This window comes from Apiospora aurea, assembly GCF_038362705.1.
Source record: "Apiospora aurea strain CBS 24483 chromosome Unknown utg000001l_segment0_segment0, whole genome shotgun sequence".
In the NCBI taxonomy this organism is placed as follows: Eukaryota; Fungi; Ascomycota; class Sordariomycetes; order Amphisphaeriales; family Apiosporaceae; genus Apiospora; species Apiospora aurea.
Window position 1 is genome coordinate 1,179,933 of NW_027117388.1, and position 20,711 is coordinate 1,200,643.

The 20,711-nt window shown below is 46.7% G+C and overlaps 7 protein-coding genes across 7 annotated transcripts; 4 read left to right on the forward strand and 3 right to left on the reverse strand.

The window, feature by feature from the left end:
* Positions 1 to 4,856: 4,856 nt before the first annotated feature.
* PG986_000377 (ubiquitin carboxyl-terminal hydrolase) lies at positions 4,857 to 6,884 on the reverse strand (the record flags this gene model as incomplete). The annotated part of the gene is made up of 1 exon (XM_066836599.1): positions 4,857 to 6,884. The coding sequence occupies one exon, from the start codon at positions 6,882 to 6,884 to the stop codon at positions 4,857 to 4,859; it is 2,028 nt and encodes a 675-aa protein (XP_066705492.1).
* An 854-nt stretch (positions 6,885 to 7,738) lies between these two features.
* On the forward strand, positions 7,739 to 8,332 carry PG986_000378 (uncharacterized protein; the record flags this gene model as incomplete). Its single annotated transcript, XM_066836600.1, has 2 exons — positions 7,739 to 7,772; positions 7,830 to 8,332. 2 exons carry the CDS (start codon positions 7,739 to 7,741, stop codon positions 8,330 to 8,332), a joined length of 537 nt encoding a protein of 178 aa, XP_066705493.1.
* Positions 8,333 to 9,301: 969 nt separating this feature from the next.
* Positions 9,302 to 10,360, forward strand: PG986_000379 (uncharacterized protein; the record flags this gene model as incomplete). Its single annotated transcript, XM_066836601.1, has 1 exon — positions 9,302 to 10,360. One exon carries the CDS (start codon positions 9,302 to 9,304, stop codon positions 10,358 to 10,360), a length of 1,059 nt encoding a protein of 352 aa, XP_066705494.1.
* A 258-nt stretch (positions 10,361 to 10,618) lies between these two features.
* PG986_000380 (uncharacterized protein) lies at positions 10,619 to 11,767 on the reverse strand (the record flags this gene model as incomplete). Its single annotated transcript, XM_066836602.1, has 1 exon — positions 10,619 to 11,767. One exon carries the CDS (start codon positions 11,765 to 11,767, stop codon positions 10,619 to 10,621), a length of 1,149 nt encoding a protein of 382 aa, XP_066705495.1.
* A 1,026-nt stretch (positions 11,768 to 12,793) lies between these two features.
* Positions 12,794 to 13,182, forward strand: PG986_000381 (uncharacterized protein; the record flags this gene model as incomplete). Its single annotated transcript, XM_066836603.1, has 2 exons — positions 12,794 to 12,923; positions 12,992 to 13,182. 2 exons carry the CDS (start codon positions 12,794 to 12,796, stop codon positions 13,180 to 13,182), a joined length of 321 nt encoding a protein of 106 aa, XP_066705496.1.
* A 1,238-nt stretch (positions 13,183 to 14,420) lies between these two features.
* On the reverse strand, positions 14,421 to 15,668 carry PG986_000382 (uncharacterized protein; the record flags this gene model as incomplete). Its single annotated transcript, XM_066836604.1, has 1 exon — positions 14,421 to 15,668. One exon carries the CDS (start codon positions 15,666 to 15,668, stop codon positions 14,421 to 14,423), a length of 1,248 nt encoding a protein of 415 aa, XP_066705497.1.
* Positions 15,669 to 18,990: 3,322 nt separating this feature from the next.
* On the forward strand, positions 18,991 to 19,577 carry PG986_000383 (replication factor A protein 3; the record flags this gene model as incomplete). Its single annotated transcript, XM_066836605.1, has 3 exons — positions 18,991 to 19,140; positions 19,308 to 19,410; positions 19,483 to 19,577. The coding sequence occupies 3 exons, from the start codon at positions 18,991 to 18,993 to the stop codon at positions 19,575 to 19,577; spliced, it is 348 nt and encodes a 115-aa protein (XP_066705498.1).
* Between the last annotated feature and the right edge of the window lie 1,134 nt (positions 19,578 to 20,711).

Genomic DNA, 20,711 nt, shown 5'->3' on the forward strand with positions numbered 1-20,711 from the left:
TAGTATTTATAATAAAGCGTTTTTTAGTTCGTTAAAAATAGTTTATTACTCGATTCCTTAAATTTATAATTAGTTCGACTTTATTAACGTTATTAACGGTTTAATAATTTTATTATAATTTTTAACGAATTTACGATAAAAATTATAAAATCCGAAGAACGATTATACTATTTTTATATTCGTTAATAAAAACTAATCTTTTACCGCGGAGATTTTATTAAAGTTTACGGTAACACTATCGGTTTTAATAATAAAACCGAGGTACTTAGTTTTTATTACGTTAAATTCGTATTTTTTAAGGTCGGTTTAAAAGCCGGCTTTTAATAGTTTTTAAAAAACCTTTTTTACGTATTCCTCGTATTAAAAAATTTTTTAAAATAAATAAAGATATCGTTAATATAAATATAATAAAAATTATCGAAATATTCCCGTAATAAGTTATTAATAAACTTTTAAAAAGTAAATAGTTCGTTAATTAGCTCGAATAAGAAAACTTTATATTTATACGCTTCGTATTAGGTTCGAAAAATTATTAAGTTTTCGTTTTCCTTTTTTAAACGGACTTTATAAAAAACCTACCGGATATTAATCTTAGTATAAATTTTTGCCTTAATTATTTTATCGAAAGTCTCTTCGATTAATAATAGTAAATATCGGTCTTTTCGCGTAATAGCGTTTAATTTCCGGAAATCTACGTAAAAACGAAGTCCGCCGTCGCTTTTAAAGGCTATAAATACCGGAGCCGCCTAAAAGGCGTCGCTCGACATAATAAAGCTTTTTTAAAGGTTTTTCGAAATATACTTTTAGGCTACGGTAAGCTTTTCTAGGGATATCTTATAAAATAAGCTATAACCCAGGTCGTTTAGTTTTATACCGTCCGTTAATTCGATTTTATAATTTATCGATCCGCGGTATTTAACTAATTTATCGAATTATGCTTTATTAAATATATAATAAAAATCTTTATATACTTTAAATACTATTTCTTTTACTTTTTAACGTAGTTTATTTTCGTCCTTAAATAAAGAGTTATCTCGGAAAGTCTTTTTTTCTTTAAATAAACTTATCGATTTAATAGAAAGTAATTTTATAAATCTAGCACGAGTCGTCCTTTTTTATACTCCGATAAAAGCTTAAAGCGTTTAAAATTATTATATTAGGCGTTTATTAACGATATTAATTTATAGCGTCGCGGGCGAAATAATAAGGTCCGTATTTATTTTCTTAATCGTAATAAAGCGTACGTTTTAACGTTCGTTCGCGATTATTACCGGGTTATTTTAATTCCCGTAGCTTATCGTTAAAATTACGCTATATTTTAGCTACTCTTTTATTTAACCGGTAAATAATACGCGGACAGATTTTCGGGATTTAAATTTCTTTCTTTATAGCGGGGGAACTAAAAATACTAAGTAACCGCGTACTTTCCCCCTGCGTAAAACGGGTTTTTAATTAAAAGAGTCGGCCGTTTCATTCCCGTTTATCTTTCTTAATTTAGGCTTTTAAAGCCTTATTCCTAGTATTCGCATTTTTTTAGTAGTTTAAATATCGTAGTAATATACTTACCTCGTTTACCGGTATATTCGTGTTTTTAATAGGGTTTTAATTATTAAAGTAGTTTAAACAATAAGTCCTCGGGCGAATAACGACGTCGTATTCTTTAAACCACTTTCGTTTAATAATAAAGTTATATCCTATATTAATTATTATAAAAAGGACTAACCCGGTACTTCGGTAGTAAATTCGTAAGTTAATAAATATTATTACGTTAAAAAACTAAAAAAAGTTTACCGTTAAAACCCTTAATTTCGTAGGGTTAAAAAACGATTACTCGCCTCGCACTTAATTATTTAATTACTTTACCTATAAAGTTTACGCTTATAAATAAATAACCGGATACTTTTATATTAACGAACGCTACGGTAATAAATAATAATAATCTATTACTACTTATAATATATTTAAAAGTTAAAAAAATCCTTTAATTAGTTTCTATAAAAAGTCGAATAATATCGTTATTAAATTATTTTTAACAATAATTAATACTTATTTTAAAAAAAAGTCCTTATTCTTTAAGATTAATTTTTTAATCCCTTCGGCTCGGCGAGGGCTTAATTAAGTTTATAGTTATTAAAAAAGAGGTTAAGTAACGCTCTTTTATACTTTTAATAAATTTCGTTAATATCGGCAGGCTTACGTCCTCCGGTATTATATTACTCTAAAGGGCAGTTAGTTTTTCGATAGCTAATCTGGTAATAGTTAAAACATCGTCCTTTCTTTATTAACTTTTAAGTCTTTTTAACGGTAATAAGAGGAGGGTAAGTCTTAATCGAGGAAATACTTACTTACGAGGTAGGCTTAATAGAAATAAGGGTTTTAAAAGTGCCAGCTTTATTATTTTTACTACGGGAATTATTTTTACCCGTTTATAAAAAGGAAAACTTATTAAATCGCTTTTTTTTTCGTTCGCGTTTACGAAATTTTAAACTATTTATTTATAGTGCTTAACGTAAACGTTAAAATCGATAGTTTCGTCGAAATATATCGTAACGGTGGTAATTATAACGCGGAGCATAAGTTTATTATAAAAACTCTCCTTTTAAGAAATACGAAAGAGTTCTTTCTTTTCGGCTAATTTAACGAAATTAAAAAAAAACTTCTAGTAACCGGCTAAAAAAGTTATTTCTAGTTAATCGTACTCTTTTTTTACTTTTTCGCGAAAGGTATAATCGAAATATCGCTTTTAAAAGTAATCGAGGAGCTTATCGGTAGTAATAATACGATTAAGGTAGTAATTTCAGAGGAAAGGTAAAAGTTTACGAGTAATATCGCTTTTACGTAGTTACGAATAACGCTAAATATTTAATTATCGAAAAAAAATAATCGGTATTTTTAATTCGTATATTTTTAATTTAATAGAATTAAACCTTAAAAAAAACTTTATCCTTATTTTTATCGCTATAAAAATCGTCGACCTTAACCTTACGATTTTTTTTATAACGAATATCTTTATTATTAATAATTATAAAAGGAGTATTATTACGTTTATTTATAATTAGTCGGGTAATAACGGTTTAAACGTTATATAACTATTTTAATCGGTCCGCCGATTCGATATTAATTTTTATAAGGTTAGTGGTTAAGTTATTTATAGTTACTTTTACTTATTCCCGGGTAATAACGGCCTCGTTATAAGCTTTAGTTAACTTTTTTAAAGTAATTTTTAACGAGTCGAGTTCACCGTTTAATCCGTTAATTTTAAGCTGTTTTTTTATTAGGTTTTCGCTTTTATAAATATTGTAATAGTTGAAAAAAAGGAGCGAAGCTAAGTGTTTAACCTAAATAGCGGTTAATTTTAATTAAAAATCTACCCGGCGGGCCTTAGCGTAAAAATCGAATACTTATACCGTATAGGCATAACCTAATAAAAATATAAGGCGTACTTTTTAAAACAGTTTATTCGGATTATTATATATTTTTTTAAACTCGTTAAAAGCGATAAGTCCGCTTTTAAAAAGTTACTTAATTTTTCCGATTTTAATTTACGGGGCGAAAAAAAAGTAGTTTTATTACCGTCGTGGGTATATCGATTAAATAAAGCGTTTAACTAAGCTTAAAAATCGTCGCCGTTTAAATTATCGATTATAATATTATATCGTAAAAACTAGGCCTTTTTTTATAATCGTTCGAAATCGGCGAGGGTATAAAAACCCTGTTCGTTTCCTACGTTATCGGGGTTATTTTAAGCGGTCTATATTTATTCGATTTTTAGGTTAATTAATAAGCTATATCGGTTTAAGGATCGGCGGGAAAAATAAGTTAACTTTTTATCGGATTCCTTAAATTTATTAATAAGCTTTATAAAAACGCTTTAATTAAAACGTATATATCGCTTAACCTCTACTTAAAAAGCGCGGTTATTTTCGTTACGTGTTATAACGCGTTTATATTAAAATAAGTTATTAAGTATTAAAAAGTTTAGCGTTAATTAATTAATATTTACTCCTTATTATACGGCGGCGAAAATAATATTAATTAATTCGGATAGTTAAGTAAAATATCGTACTATTAAATAATAAAAAAGGCGGTCGTAAATAATTACGTAATTAAGTCTTTATAAGGCGGGGCTATAAATAAGTCTTAAAATAAATAGAATTTACGACGAAGAGGAAAAGAAAAAGAAAATCGAGCTAAAGCCGATGCGGTAGATCGGTTTTAATAACAAGGTGGTGGGGCTAGTATAGGGTCTCCACATTAACTAGCGCACAGGTTAACGCACTATATTACTTTAGATTTATTTTATATCGTTTCGATTAAATTTCACGTTTTAAAGTTTAATTATAAATTCGATAATATAAAATTAATTTAAATATATTATAAGCTTTTATTATTACTTTTTAACTTATTTAATTCGGTTTATTTTATATCGCTTAAATTATTAAAACTATTCGATTTTTTTAAGATTAATTAAGCATTATAATTATAAAAGTATTACGTATTAAAGTTTAATTATATTAAAATTAAATTAAAGTGCGTCGCTAAGTAATATACGTCGCGTAATAATAAACCACGTTATTAATAAATTAATAAATTAATATAAATTAAACGCGTATTATTTAAAAATAAATATAATAAACTATAAAAATATAATTTTCATTAATATTCTTTTATAAAGAAACTAAAAAAGTTTTAATATATAACTATAAAAATATATAAGTGTAAATGCTAATATAAGGGTGTATAAACCACTTATATAAGGCCGTAATAAATATAGACTATCCCGCTACCTAATAGCCTATCTCCTAAACGCCGCTGCTATGCCCTTTCTAAAATCAAATGGCCGCTGCCCAAGGATGCTATGCATTAGGTCGCTGAAGCAACGACATTACAAATGTATCTCCTGTCATCGACTGAGCAGCCTCTTCTTTCTGGTATAGCTCAGCCTTGTCCGACAAATCATGATACACCTCCTCGGCAACCTCGGCAACGTCATATCCTTCCTCATCATACGAGGCCTCGCTAGCGAGAGTCATACTCGTATCCACGCAGTCGTAGAACAGCATGAATACGCCCTTTTGCTCCAGGACAGCCTCTTCAGTGACCTCATAAACATTATCGTCGCTGAGACGCCACCACTTGTCTCCACTGCCACCAGTCTCTTCGCCAACCATCGTTTTCTCGTCGTCCGACGTTTCCGATCCCGGGCTTGGCTGGCGCCAGTGTTTTCGATAACAAACGTAGTGGCCGTCATCATGGCGACCTTGGTGTGTGATGACAGCCCTCAGCTCATATATAGGTCCGGTTATCTTAGATGGTTGTAATTCGCCTGCTACCATCGACTTCTTTGGATCCAAGATCCACTGCTCCTCCTCAGATAGAGCCTTAGCAGGCATCTCCTGGCTATCCGGGATTATGATATTTGCAGACTCGTCCTCGCTGCCAGCACTCCCTAGACACCACGGGCCCAGGTCAAGCGTCTCTGGAAACTTAACTGTGGCAAAGTTCTTGGACATGGCGCCAGTGCGCTCGTCGAACACAGACCGGTTGATATGGATGGCCAGGCTTCGGGGCGCTCGTGCAATGGCCGCTTGCTTCGTCTTCGTCGAACTGGCTCGATGCTGGTCGTTGATTTTACACTTGTTTCTCAGGGTTTCCTCGTCAAAGGTTTCATCTTCGAGGGCCAAGTTTGCAGCCTCTAGTCGTGACCTCGGGTCCGCCAGTACCTCATCGGACATGCCATCTGCTTGACCTCGTGCTACTAGTACTTCCAATAACAGCTTGAATTTGAGGAGACTACATTTCGCACATTGAACGCCATCGATGGATTCGAGATGCGTATACGCATCTAGTCTCTCATATATGTCGTGTTGGCTGCTGTCCACTCCAAGGTTGAGGGTGAGGCAGTTGAAGGGAATGAGTGATAGACCTTCAGCATAACCGCACTGGGTGCAAGCGACCCGTTGAGCGGTCAAGCCTTCCAATGGATTTGACACGTTGCCCTCTGATCCTAGCTTGGAAATGGTCGAAGAAGTCTGGTAACTGCTGTCATCGCTGTGTTGACTCGATTCTCCGTCGTCCCTCAATCCCGTCGACTCCAGTCCCGCCGACTTACAAGAAGCCTTGGTCGTTTTGGAGACTTCCTTGTCGACTTCGTCGAGCAGTTTTGAAAAATACTCTTGCGCATCCTGCTGTTGCCACGTGTCGAGTGACTTCAACTTCTTAGGTGTCCAGAGCGTATTGCCATTGTTCTCGGGGTCCCGTAACTGGGCGAGCAGGCTCAGCAATGTGCTAGCTGACCCTTCGACCGTATCTCCTTTCGCGTTTTGTGGGACAGCCGCTTCCAAATATTTCGGCAAGGATTCCAAGGACGTAAGGCCCTGTAAAATGCTATTTTGAAAGCATGAGTTGTCGAGGTTCCCCAAGCCCGCTGGCGGATATGTATGGCGTTTCTTGACAGTACTACTGGACAGAGTCGAGAGGCCCTTCCTGCCCGCAGTCGCCACCGAGTGCATAATCCCTCCCGCCGGGTTCATTCCCAAAAGCTTCTGGAGAGCTTCGCTCTTGGCCGCATGGGTTGTGGGCCGGGAATTTCGCGCGACTTTAGTGTAGGACAGCATGGGTGGATCCAGCCAGTCGTCGACGGCGTATAGAAGTGAAGCAGGAGTGATGGTGACAATGATGTCCCAGAGTGCCATGACAGGGTGACGTCTCGTGGAAAAGGGCGAAGAATGAAGCGATTGGTAGAACAGAGCGAAGGCGATGATGGCAACTGTAATGATTACAGTGGGCTGTTGTAGACGCTCTTGGATGACGTCTGGTATGGATATTCGGGGTGGGAAGTCGTCAGGGCGAGTTGCGGGCTTGAACTGATGCAAGGAGCTCATCTTGAAGTTCGTGGGTGGAAATCGATCCCCGAAAATAGTGTGTCCTGGGTCTGGTTTCGGAGATGCGTGTCATACGGTCGACGGATCCATCAAGAGACTATTAGCCATAGCTTTCGCAGCAGCCCGGGAACATCCCAAGTTGGCTCTGGATTACCTGGTAATCGGCAAACATAAAGTCTGAAGAAAGCACAGGAAGAACAAAATCGAAAAAATTCGCGCCAGGTTAAAGATGGGGGAGAGGGCTAGTTGGAGTGGAGAGCGTTTGTTTGTTGTTTCTGGTAGTGAGTAATAAATCCAAATGCAGGCAGTTCCGGCCTGCGTATCATCAGCACTGCTGCGCGCATTGTCTCTAGTAGTAATTTTCAAGGGCACAATCCTTGTCAAGCCGGTCATTGGGCCAGTCGGCCAGTCTGAGCACGAGAGCACCATGGAGTGAAGACGGTCCACGATTACCAAGATTTCAAGGCCCAGAATGATGACGCTTCTATTGAACCACCAAAGATCTGATCTCTAGATACTTTATTCAAGCTACATGATTCAAACAATGCATTGGGACACAGAACGGGCGAATGACATGAACCTGGGCGCCCTAGTTTACAGAGGAAGCTAAATTGATGGTCAATGGTGAATGGTTGACAGGCACCCCCCACAGCTGCATTGTGCGTATTTTAGGTGCCAATTGCACCAGCCTAGCAGGGATGCTTATCGCTATTGTTATCAGTGAACGAGGGGCCAAAAAGTTCCAAACTTTTGTTTAGGCGGGCAATTCCCCAAAGGCGGTGCAGGGCCGAAATCACCTGCAGAATTCCTCTCAGACAACAACAGTACCAAGCGATACCACTAAACTGAGAAAAATGGCCAAACCTGGAGTTTCAAAGAAGGCTAAGGGTTTGTCAATTCCCTCCCTTTGCGATCAAAGGCCTACAAACTGACCAACTGTTCCAGCGCCGTCGAAGCGTTCGCGCGAGGCGAGGAGAGCCACCTCCCCTGGTATCGACACCGACAAATCGCTGAAAAACGTCAAGGCACCCGCCAGCTCGGTTGACCACCGCCCGTCGGTGCTCGCGATACACCATGGCGCAGGTGTAAGCAAGAAGGCTCAGAAGGCCAGGCCGCTGAGCTCCAAGGCCGCAAAGCGACGGGAGGAGGCCCAGGACCGGGCCATGGCCATTATGGAGCGCACACAGAAGAAGGTCGCCACAAGCAAAGGGCGCGCCCGCACGATTCAGACTCGGCGCAAGACCTGGGACGAGATCAACAAGGAGGTCCCCAAGGACAACCCCTTCGCCGGTCTGGAAGACGAAGCCGAGGACGATGACGACGAAGCAGATGCGAAAGTGCCGGAATTGGACGACGAGATGGGCGACGCCGCAGCGGCTGATGCCAAGACTGTCGCTCCTCCTGCCGAGGAGACGGATGACATGGTTGACGATGACGGAATTTTATAAATTTGCATGGCTCGTACTTTTCAGTGGCATGTACGGCGTTTCGGAGAACGGTCAGGTTGCTTCAAAAAGCAAAGGTTGTGCTTTTCGCAATACAGTAAAATTTTGGTGTTGCTCACGATTTCCGATTACAAGAACTGAGATGGTGGACTACGGCGTAGCCTCACCATATAAGGGAGCCCAGAAACTGGTATCACCGTCCATCTGAGACCATTATACATATTGATCATCGAAATATTGACCCTTTACAAAGGAGTATTCGACATATGCCGAGTTGTGTAGACTGTATGCGGATTGACAGGTAGCATGCAGATGGATCATGGAAAAGCCATGGCCCATTTTAATTGGGCTCAACGTACAGGGATCCCCAGGTTCTAGCTTGCCGTCGGAATGGATCTACTGTTTTTATCTGCATACGCTGGAATAGCCACGCGCCAAAGGACTGAGCGTAGATTTGGTTTGGATAAAGGGGAAGATTTGGTGGTTCAACCTTGGACAAATATTGCGAAAGACCGTTTCTGCTATTTTAACTTTTTATTTTGAATTTTCCCCAGAGGTAGAGCTCCAGGCAGCCGGGGGTTATGGAGATAGCCGTTCGACTGTCACCTAAGAATTATCTGGTCCAACCGGTCCATCTAAGATGTGGCAGGATATAGGGTGGCGCATGTAGCTGGTGTGGTGGTGGCGGTATAGCCCACCAGAAACCTACGCTAAGACACGCTAGCCGAGTACGTACCCATGGTCGGAATACCATGCTCGCAAGCTCGCATGATATCCCGATTCACCCAGCTTGATTCTGCCGGTCCTTTTGACGCCACCGTCATCCAGCACGGGCTTGCAGTCTCGTTGATTTCGCGAAACCTTCCCCCACAAACATTCGAGGCCAACTATCGCCGCCTGCATCCCATCCAAGAGACGCCCAAAATACCCAGAGCCCCCCCGAATCACCAGATCACACACACATCCGCCATAATGGGTAAAGCAGAGGTCGGCTCGGCCAAGCACCTGAGCAATCAGATGCGGCGCAAGGGCCTGCAGCGCCTGCGGTGGTACTGCCAGGTCTGCGAGAAGCAGTGCTTCGACGACAATGGCTTCAAGATGCACACGCAGAGCGAGTCGCACGTGCGCCAGATGCTGGTGGTGGGCGAGGACTCGAAGAAGTTCATCAACGACTACAGCCGGCAATTCCAGCGCGACTTCCTGCAGCTCCTCCGGACGAGCCACGGCGAGAAGGCCGTCCAGATCAACCAGTTCTACCAGTCCTACATCGCCAACAAGGAGCACATCCACATGAACGCCACGAAATGGCCCTCTCTGACCGAGTTCGCCAAGCACCTCGGCCGCGAGGGCATTTGCCGCGTCGAGGAGAAGGAGGACGGCAAGGGTATTTTCGTGGCTTGGATCGACGACTCGCCCGAGGCCATGCGCCGCCGCGAGGCTATCAAGAAGAAGGAGATGCAGGACAAGGGTGACGAGGAGCGAGAACAGCGTATGATTAAAGAGCAGATCAAGCGCGCGAACAAGGAGGCCGCGGCAAGAGGCGGCGTCGATCCCGAGGCAGCTGCTGCCGATGAGCCCGCCGAGGGTCGGGTTCTGAAACGGGACGAGGGCGAAAAGATCAAGTTGTCGTTTGGCGCCAAACCCGCGGCACCTGCAGAGCCCGCAAAGGAACCCAGTCCGGATAAGGGGTTACCAGGCTCCCCAGACGAGGTTTTTAAACCCACAGACGCAGGCCCGGCGGAGCCAAATGCCGAGGAGAAATCTACGCCAGAAGCTCCTGCGTCGGCCGCAACCGCAGCCGCCTCTGTTTCGTTGAAGATGGCTGCGAAACCCCAGCCAAAGAACGTGTTTGCGGCTGCCAAGAAGAACGCTCTCTCTGGGGGCTCGAAAAAGCCCTCGCCGTTTCAACAGCCCAAAAAGATGAGTGAAGCTGAACGCATCATGAAGGAGGAAATGGAGAAAAACAACAAGAAGCGCCCGGGCTCGGGGTTTGGTGGGTTTGCCTTCAACAAAAAGCAGAGAACCGACTAAATTACGGGGGCAGATGCTTGTCTAGGTTCACAGGTTATTCATGTCTGGGTGTTTTTCACTGCATTGCGAGGCGTTATGGGGAGCAAGATCACTTGATGATGATACCAGGAGAAATATAGATATTTAAAAGATCAATTTGATGCGGCTTTTTTCATGTACTCCGACATGTGTCTACTCTATGCGTCGTTCCCTGGGTATCCTCTATGCTCCTACACTCCGTCTAATTCCATGTAGATCTAGGCTCTAGGTTCTAAGCTCTTAAACAACCTTCTTCACCGTCAACTCTCCCTTTACGCCGTCTGCGAGTTGTAAGAAATCGCCAGTTTCAAGCTTCTTCTTCCACATGTTGCTTTGGTATCTCGCCAAAATCAGGGTCATCCGTAGTGTAGTATCGTCGCTGGAGGCGTGTTCCTGGACCTCGACCGGGATCGGCGTGAACGTCCAGCGTCCAAAAGCCCAGTTGAGGATGTAGCGGGCGGACGGGTGCGGCGGCGTGGGAGCCGACTCGTCATCTTGTGAGCCCCGTACCGTCGAGGATGCGGTCAGGACCGACTTGATCCGGTACACCTCTTCTTTGGGCGCCGCCTTGAGCAACGCCATGAGCTTGGCCGAGTCCACGGCCGCGTCCTTGTTGGGCCCCTTGAGGGTCACGGACAGGACCTCGACCTCGGTCTGGTGGTCGTGGGTGTGGTCGGCGTGGCTGTCGCCGTCTCCATGGGAATGCGGCTTGACGTTGGTGAAGTTCTCGTCGTCGAGCGTCTGCGCGAGGGCGCGGTCGACGCCGAAGATGATGTCGGTGGGCACGCGGCCCTTGTCGCTCTTGACCCAGGCGATATCGACCTCCATGCCGCCGTGGACGGCGCCGCCGATCTCGTCGGCCAGGTCGCGCACCTGGTCGAAGCGGCGCTCGTCGCAGAGCTCCCACTTGTTGTAGACCATGAGGTCCGTGTAGCGGGCCTGGACCTTGGCCGTGTAGCTCGTGTCCTCGTAGCCCTGCCAGTTCTCGACATCGATCACATGGATGACGCCGTCGAGGGCGTAGGCGCCGCCCGTCACGCGCGCGAGGCGGTTCACCTCCATGGCCAGGGTCGCGGGGAAGGCGGATCCGGAGGTCTCGATGATGACGCGGTCGGGCGGCGAGTCGCCGCCGCACAGCTCTTCCAGGGCTTTCGACAGGTCGCCCACCAGGTTGCAGCAGATGCAGCCGTTGAGCATCTCCTGCACGCCCGAGATGGCCGACGACGAGGCCAGCTGGCTGTCGATGGCGACGTCGCCGAACTCGTTCTTCAGCAGGGCCAGGCGGTACGACGGGTTCGCGGCGCGCAGCTGCGGCACCAGGTTCAGGATCAGCGTGGTCTTGCCCGAGCCCAGGAAGCCGGTCACGATGGTGATGGGGATGGGCGCCATGGTTGCGATGCGGGTGGGTGGATCAGTATGTACAGTTCGGATCGCGAGGAACGAGGAGAAGAAACGACAAGAGAGTGTGAGGGGCGGCAATGATCTATCAGTCAGATGTGGTCTATCGCAGGTGAGCAGTTAAAAGTTTTATCAAAAAAAAAAAAAAAAAAAAAAAAAAAAAAAAAAAAAAGGCCTCTATTTCGGATTCGTGTCAGAAAAGATGTCGCATGTTGGATCGAAATCATGCCACTCCGGTCCCGCCTTGCGCTGGCAACTAAACATTTGATGGAGGGGCAACTGGACGGCGCTGTCTGAAAATAGTTTATCTTATCGTCTTACATGCACGCATTACTGTCCCAATCTTCTGTCCCAATGTCGGGTGTGTGGGACTGGCGGGCCAGTCTGGCCTAGACGATCTGAGTAAGAACACCGAGGCCGCGAGTCAACCAGCAATTCCAGAGGTTCCACCGCCAAGTCTTTTTATTCCGCAGGCCAGCGGCATCCCGCAGATCTCGAGCAACTCGGCATTACGGCAAGGGGTATGACGTAACCCCTCTATATCCAGACGCTGGCTGCCAGCCTTGTGGCTTTTTAGGTTTTCGCTGCATCTGCCTTGCCTTGGATTCTCAGCTGCGAGTTCCAGTTATATGCCAATCCGATGCCAATCGAATGCCAATCAAACAACGGGCAGCACCCTCCACGCCAGGTGCCAGGGGGTCGACGTTGCCCTGGCTTGGCCTGCCTTGGATTGACCTCATATGCTGGGCAGGCATACGTATCGTGGTCCAGTGAGCTGAAAACAAGCAAACATAAGCGAAGGGCTAGATTGACTTACAATAGATATATGCTAAACTGTTTCTCGAGTGTTTCCCCCCCTTCCCTCGTGAGTCTTACAACGTGTTGTATGGTCATCAACAGGCATATTCCCGTGTTACACCGAGCGGTTCGTTCAGCTTCATTGCCATATCATTCTCATTACCCACCTACCAAAACACCACATCTAGCCGAATAACCACCCCATCTCGATTACTTACAATGTCCTCTCGAGCGGCCGATGGCCAAGTCAGAAGCTCATCAGAAGACTACAAAGAAATCCTCGATAAGAAGGCATTCGAGGCTCGGCATCCAGATGCAGGAAAGGAAGAGCCCACGCTTCTTGAGAAAGGTAAGACGACAGCCACATCTCATCAACGGTGAACTTCACTGAGAGGCAATTGCTGAACTGAACGGCAGTGACCGACTACGTCCCTGCTGTGGCTAAGGTCCTGGGGACAGAGAAAAAGGAGGCTGAAGAAAAGAGCCCGGAGCCCGGACACACCCCGGGTCCTCCCGAACGCCCACACCACGATGTAAACATTGAAGAGTTCGTGCGGGAGCAGCATAGGAGCAAGAAGGGACCGGATGGGCAGGTCATCGACTCATGAAAGGGGGCCGAGCTGGTGCAACCGAGCGCAGAAGTGCTTGGTTGTAGTAGGCGATGGGAGAGGACGGTAGTTTGACAGTAGGCATGTCAAAAAGGGATTCTTGTACTGGCGTAAGGGCGTTTCAAGGATGGCAAAGGGATACCACAACTTACTCTATACGTCTGAGTCGATACACGAGTGGGTATCACGGTAGTCGCTCGGGCTTGGGTTGGGGGGCATGATTGGGTGGCATACGATTAGCATGCCAAGTTTTGCCCGATAGTCCGGGCTAGGATTGAAGTTATGAATTAATACATACCAATACGAACGCCTGAAGAAAACTTTATATGCTATAGAGTATGGTGAAATGTATCACTCATAAAGTCAGATACTGGTCCATACGTTCGATCCACACAGCATCTGCGTTTGCCGTCTGCCTTCACGTTGGTGTACAGCGCGTCTCTGCCCCCAGCCGTGGTGGTCGTCTGAATTAAGATCATAGTAATGACGTAAGGCGAACTTCTCGAACTCTATCATACGGTCTCCCGGTCGCAAATTATTGCTTTGAACGTAACACCAGTCTGTCTACCTCATGATGATATAATTCAGAAGTTTGTGGACTACCTTGGATATCAGACATCACAACAAACATATGCTTTCACATTTGCTACCAACCGGTCGTCTTACAGTGGCCCACAATACCTGGGGACCAAAACCACCTGGGTTATTTTGGGTGGGATGTAGCTTTCCCCTTCGTCCCTGCTTGAACGTGCCTGCCATTATCAACAACCTGCATGCCCGAAAACTGAGGATCCAAATCTGGAAGGCTCTGGGTCTTTCTCTGACCTCCATACTTCTGGGGGTCACTCTCCTTATATCTGCTTGACAGGGATCTATGACTGACCGCCCAGCAAGCAAACGCATTGCTACTGGTGTACCTGTTGCACATGGCTAGGTCACTAAAGTCAAGACGACAGGGAATTACCTCTTCTACCTCACGTCTCATCTTCACTCTCTGAATGCTGCCTCCGCATAGGCCGGCGTAAAATTTGTAAATGCATCTATCATTCATCATCTCGGCCGTTATAATAACAGGTAAAGCCAACAAACTCCCGTGTGCCATGGGTATAGTTCATAAAGCAAGGAAAGAAATCTACATGACTGGTAATGGTCTTGCTCATCGCCAACGAAGTCTCATCTGGGCTTGGGATGAGGAAAGTATTGCGACCTGTTACATTCTTCACTCATGGCACAGCATCTCAGATGACACCATGCGAAAAACCCAGGTCGTTTTCATTTTCCGGGACGTCTTCTTGCATTGCTTGAAAAGCTCCGTACGAGAAATCGGCATCCGTCAGATATTCACCGCCGGGGTCGTTCGAGAGAGTGCCTTGGAGGCTTGGAGAGCCTTGGTTAAGTGCAACCTGTGGAAGAGGTACACTTGTTTGTCGTGTTATATGAACGGCAAAGTCATCATTGGGGTTGGACTGGAATTCAGAAGCCGACGACACATTGTTCTGAAAGAATACTGGCGAGCTAGGCATCGCTGTACTCTGTGGTTGCGATAGACTCGTTTGGTATGTCGAAGGGTCGAAATGGCTGCTGCTGCCAGTTGCTTCATACGCTGGGACGGACACACTGCCCGGTGCCGGATCCAAGTTCGACGAAGATGGCCCTGGAGCAGCACCTAACATGGCGTCGTACCTCTCGCCAGCACCAAGCACAAAACGCTTGGCTTCGTTTTCGAACCACTTGTCGATGTTTGCATCATGACAATCCGCGTGGGTCATGAGTTGAGCCCTGATTTCGCTAACCTCGTTCACCAGTGTTGAGTATTCCATGTGCAGATGAGCGTTCTGGCTTTCTAACCCAATTTTTGTTTCTTCCAAATCCTTCGTCCAATCCTTCTTCTTTTCTCGGCACTTGCTTGCGGCGACGCGGTTTCTTTCCAGCGTCTTGTTCTTCTTCGCCTCTTCCTCTTCCACAGTGAGCTGTGGTTTTGGCTTTGGTTTCCGCGGCCGCCTTTTTCTGGGTGGTAGGATTGGGCCTGGCGGGAGAGGTGGCGGAAACACCGAATCTATCTTCGGTTGTATCGACACATTTCTGGACCCTGGTCTGTTATCTGGTGTGATGGCTTGAGATTGCCTGGTGTCCGGAGTGGTCGATGAACCACTGGACAGCCCCGGGGATTCGAGTGTGGTCCCATATGTTGATGGTACTTGGAGTTGCCTGCCTTGGCCCTGGTTTGTGGAAGTCCAGGTATGCATATTTACTCCTGACTGCGGGTGCGCATGGGTTGACCCGGATGACAAGGAACCGACCGATGGCTGAATGGGACTGGCATGAGGGCGTATCGGGACCTTGAAATCCTCCAATGGTGGGAACGTCGTTGACGGAAAGTACTGGTCGTAATCATGGGCACCAGCTCCTGAGTCATCGGGCACATGGTACTCTCCGTCGCTGTCATTGTCGATGCTGTAGCTGAAAAGCTGCGAAGATTCCTCCATCTCTGGGGCGGCGTGATATCCGAAAGTCGATGGACACAGCCTGTAATTTGTGGTTGTGACCTCAACTGCCTTCACAGTTGTTGACGAAGAATATGCCACCCAAGGTTTGGTTGGCAGCCTTGCTACTTGGGTGACAAGTATTGACGACCCGCTTTGCTCGAGAACGATAGCAAGTGTTGAGGAGTACAACAGAACACTTTCTTCGATGCCTCACTTCGGACTTTTCTTACACCCATGAAAGAGACGGCGTGTTAGCATCTAGGCGGGGGAAGGGTGGGCAAGACGGTATCAATGAACGCACCCCTTAGCGGCCTAACCCTGTCCTGCCGATTTAGCAAGTATGCATCGGGCAGGTAGGGAGGTACGGCGTAAACTTGCAGCAACGGTTCGGTCCCTGACCGCGCAGCTTCGGCAAATATTTGTATTCCCGCGACTACCCGGCTCTTTCGCCCTCCAGTTCTTGTTTAGGTTCCGAAGATATCCTTTGAGTTCGGTCGTCGTTCGCTGTGAGTTGAAAATGGTTACATTGGGGGCGACCACGATTCGAGCTTCGAGCTTCGAGCTTCTGTCGGGAGGGCTTAAGTATATTGCAGTCCCAGGCGGTTACACGCTCTTGTCGACTAATCGGTACTGCTTTCAAGCTGGACTCAACACCTCTGGTGTATTCCTCGAGACAAATGCGTCAGAACGATTGATGTAGAGTTGAAATTGAGAGCAACCTGGCACGGGAAAACTATTAGAAGCAAGTTCAAGATGCAGAGTGGTGCGAGAAGCTGCAGACCAAAAGTGTGAATGTGTGTAGGAAGCGAGCTGGCACGTTACCTTCACAGCTAACCAGTGTGTAGGCAAGAGACAGTTACCGGGGCTGAACGATACAACGCCTACACATCTGGAACCACAGGGAATTGGCCACGCCAGGGGGGGACGGAAGATATGGACATGATATAATGGGAAACACAGGCCTTACCTGCCTAGAGAAAATCAGCCTCACGTATAGCCAAGAGCACGACTGAGAGGTTCAACTGTCAGGAAGATGCAACGTTCATTGGCCCCGGACCGGCCTTATGGATCTAGTCGAACTCCAGCCACTTCCCTGTTATGGGGTCTTGCACAGCAAGTCCCGGGATATCCATTGGGAGTGCTTCTACCTGGAGGCCCCAGCAACTTACTTCAGACAAGATTGCGGTCCGCCTGCATTAGCTTTAAGGTACGCCGAAAGCGAAATCCACGACGGAGGCGCAGACAACTGTCAGCGAAGCAACAAGCTGGGAGCCCCCGGGCATGCAGGGTGCTGATGGTGTGTGTATGCATGGGTTTGACTTTGGGAATGCCCATTCAGCAGCTTAATTGGACCTTTACCATGAAAGTAACGGGCCTTGACGAAGGAATAGCCGACAAGGGTCTACCAAGACACGAAATCAGCCTCCCGCAGGAACTATCAGACTGGGTTGCTGTCTTCCTCTCAGTGGCCCAGGAACGACCGGAGTCTGGTCCGAGAGGATCTCGGTCTGCCGACTACTGCAGCAAGGTAAAGTGTGTTATGTGTGCCAGTCCTCAGCCATGTTGAGAATTCGCCATCGCAGGTAACATGAAGCAACCTGCGTTCTTGGAGTGCTAACTAAAGAGAAACATGATATCGTTGTGTGAGAACGACCATGGCTCAGCCAGTCGTCTGACAGGCTTGGGGCGTGCTTGCTTTCTGTTTTGGGAATTGCCCCGGCATACTGATTGGCTGCCCTATAAGGGGTCTCTACTTTTCCTCTGGGTTCTGGTGGAAGCACCGCCCTCTGGCCCTTTCGTTCTAGCCGTTCTGGCTGTTTTCTAGCGTTCAATCGGTCTTGTGCGAGATCGACAGTCACGGCGTACCTGATCGGCCGTCAAAACTTCTCGATATGTCGGCCATCTGGCCGTCTCATTGGGTTTTCGCCTCCCGTTCGTTCCTCCAGCGAATGAGGAACAGAGTTGCCCTTCTCCTCATGCACCAACTGTGGCTTCAAACCCGTGGCTGTGCAGTGACAAGCCACACCCCCATCAAAACCCAGGGGTCTCATTTTGCCATATACGGGGAGATGGGTATCTGGTACAGTATGTAGATCAGCTGACAGACAGACAGAGACATCCACAACGTAGAACAGCATGTTGTTCGATCCCGATACCTTCGCACCCGGATTGCGAGATTCGCATTCGAAAATTCCATGTTCGGACTCCCCATATGCATAGTGGTAACACTCTGCCCTGCAAAGCCTCGATGAGGTGCTCACTAACTCCAAAGCAGAGCATCTGGTGGCGAAAGTGGTACGGAGAAGCCGCCGTGCCGCTTTCCAACCGCCTTCCTCTCCCTGTATGTAAATCATTGGCGTGAGCTCCGGGGTGAGTCTCGGCAGCTGTCGCGATAGGAGACCCCATTCCTTCTGAGCCTACGGCCAGGCCATGGCCTCCAAACACGGCAGATGACCTAGCAGTGATTTAATGATGTTCCTCGCTACCTGGTCAGCTTTTTGCCCAAGAGCCGCGATAGCTTGTAGGTATGTAGCATGCAATGGGACTGACTGGTCTTGGTCAATATCGGGGGCTTCGGTGTTCTACTGTCTCCCTTAACACGCGAAATCATTCTTGCTGTCGCTGCCTGTTATCTTATCAAAATCGACGCGGACGTCATGGGTAGCATATCTAGGTTATGATTGGACAATGCCCGCGTATAGGACAATTTCAAATGGATGATTGCTTATTTACCATGGAAGCCCATCAGATGATGAGAATCGTCGGGATGGCAAGAATCAAAAGCAACATACCACTTTCGATGGAGCTGAAGCGTTGCATTCAGCGCTATGAGGCTACTAGTTGCTCTCATTCGTGGGCAGAGTCTACCTAGCTTTCATTGAAAGTTGTAACGGAAAGGTTGCACCTCCAGCGTCTTCTCTGTATGCGAGGTCGTATGTCACACATCCATTAATTACAAAGCAACGAAGATGAAAAGTACCACCTTGCATATCAAGAACTTGCAAGAACGTATTGGCAGGAGATAGGGGCAACTGGGGAATATCTTGGGATGGTAGTCGCTGTTCTGTTAAGTGGTAAACCTCTGTCAGGTGACCCCGCGGGCGCGTTTTACGCGCTAAACCCTCTGATTTCAATGGGATTCAGGGCGGGTGCCTGAAGACGCGCCTCTCTTCATTGTCAAATCTAACCCCACGATCCGCCAACGAAGCGTCCAACCCAATTCACTGAAACTGGTTCATCAGGAATTTCAGCCGAAGTCGTACTGCAACATCCATCATTTCACTGTTTTGATTGATACTCAAAAGTCCATATCATCTTCAAGATGGAGTCTATCTCAACCCCCCGCATTTCCAGCCAGCTCATCGACTCGTACGTCGGCCAGAACGTCATGGTCGTCGGCAAGGTGCAGCAGCTGCGAGGCGACACGGCTGTCATTGATGCCGATGGTCAAATCACAGCCAACCTGAACCGAGTAAGTCTATTAAAGTCGGATGTTGAAGAGGTTGCCTTTCTTCATCTACTGGTGCACGCCCTGCCTCATCGGGCGAGGTGCCCATTTGCGCATGGGAGGAATCGTTTCTTTTCGGAAAGACTCTAGCAAGAATCGGAGCAGACGGCTAATTGTACCTTTTTCTTCAGGATGCCCATCTGGTGAACGGCAACGCTGCGCAGATCATCGGCAAGGTGCTCCCCGACCTCTCCATCAAGGCCATGAGCTCCGTTGACCTGGGCAACAATGTTGGTGAGTAGTGCTTCTCGTATATACTTGCCCTGCGATATACACATGTTCTAATATGTGTGCACCTCTATTCAGACTTCAAGGTGGCCCAGGCGGTAGTGGATGCCACGCACCAATGCAGAGACCTCTTCGTCTTCGACGCGGACAAGGGGGGCATGATGATGGGTTGACGAGATACGGCGCGTCCTGTCCCTCCCGAAGGCATGGCCATGCGCTCTCCCATCAGGTCCGGACCACCAGCCGCGGGCAGTCAACGACGCGCAGTGTCTCCATCATCATCACTGACAACCACCCTGTCTTCACCACACCACTATACACCAGCAACTATCTCGACGCCCAGGCAACCCAATTCGGGAGGTCGGGCGTATCATACCACTGGCAGCAATGCATCTAGAGTAGAATCGACATCATCAGCTCGGAGGGGAGGAAGCAACGTGGCCAATCGAGGCACGCAGGCTCGGCAGGCTTTGTGCGGGGACGAGTCGTTGAATGCCGTGATAGATGGCATGGGCATGCTGTCCGTCACGATGCAGATGGACCACGCCGGGCGCTGGAGGACCTCGAGGAAGAGCCGTGGCTTTCATGCTAGGTAGACGAGACAGGCAATAATGATGTAACATGAACAAACTGATTTGATGCACCCTACTTCTTTGCCAAGTTTGCGAAATGTTAGTATACCGACGAGGGGCGTAAAGGTCTAATGGCTCCTGTTGCAATATGTGGAACCCGCAGCTGGTACGTGGCATCTCAAAAGCATACCCATAGCGCAATAGAACAGAAATCAAATAAACCAGTGTATTCCATATACTATACATATGCTGTAGTCTATGAAGTGATCCTCAAAAAGATGTACTGGGTGCAAAAAGAGAAAATTTCGACGCCTGCAGGATTCGAACCTGCGCTCCCGAAGGAAATGCCTAACCTATGTATCTCGAGAGACCACATAGCAGGGCATCGCGTTAACCACTCCGCCAAAGCGCCTTGATGAACCAGCCAGTTATCAGCATACTAGTATGCCCACCTCTTGGGCGATAATGGTGGGTAACCGAACCACGGCTAGAGGCGTATTGCACAGCGAGCATCCCCCACATACCAACTGGGTAAAAACGATTAAATGTTTGGGAAAGTAGCATGTGTATTGTTAGGTAGGTCCTAATTGGATTCTCGATTCCACATCATCTAGCGAGTTCCTATTCGGTATGGGAGAGGCTGTGTCTGACGCGCTAACGCGCAGTATAAGTCAGACAGGCACGTCGCCATGCATCTTGATTGAATGATACTAGATGCAGGAATAGGGATATTCC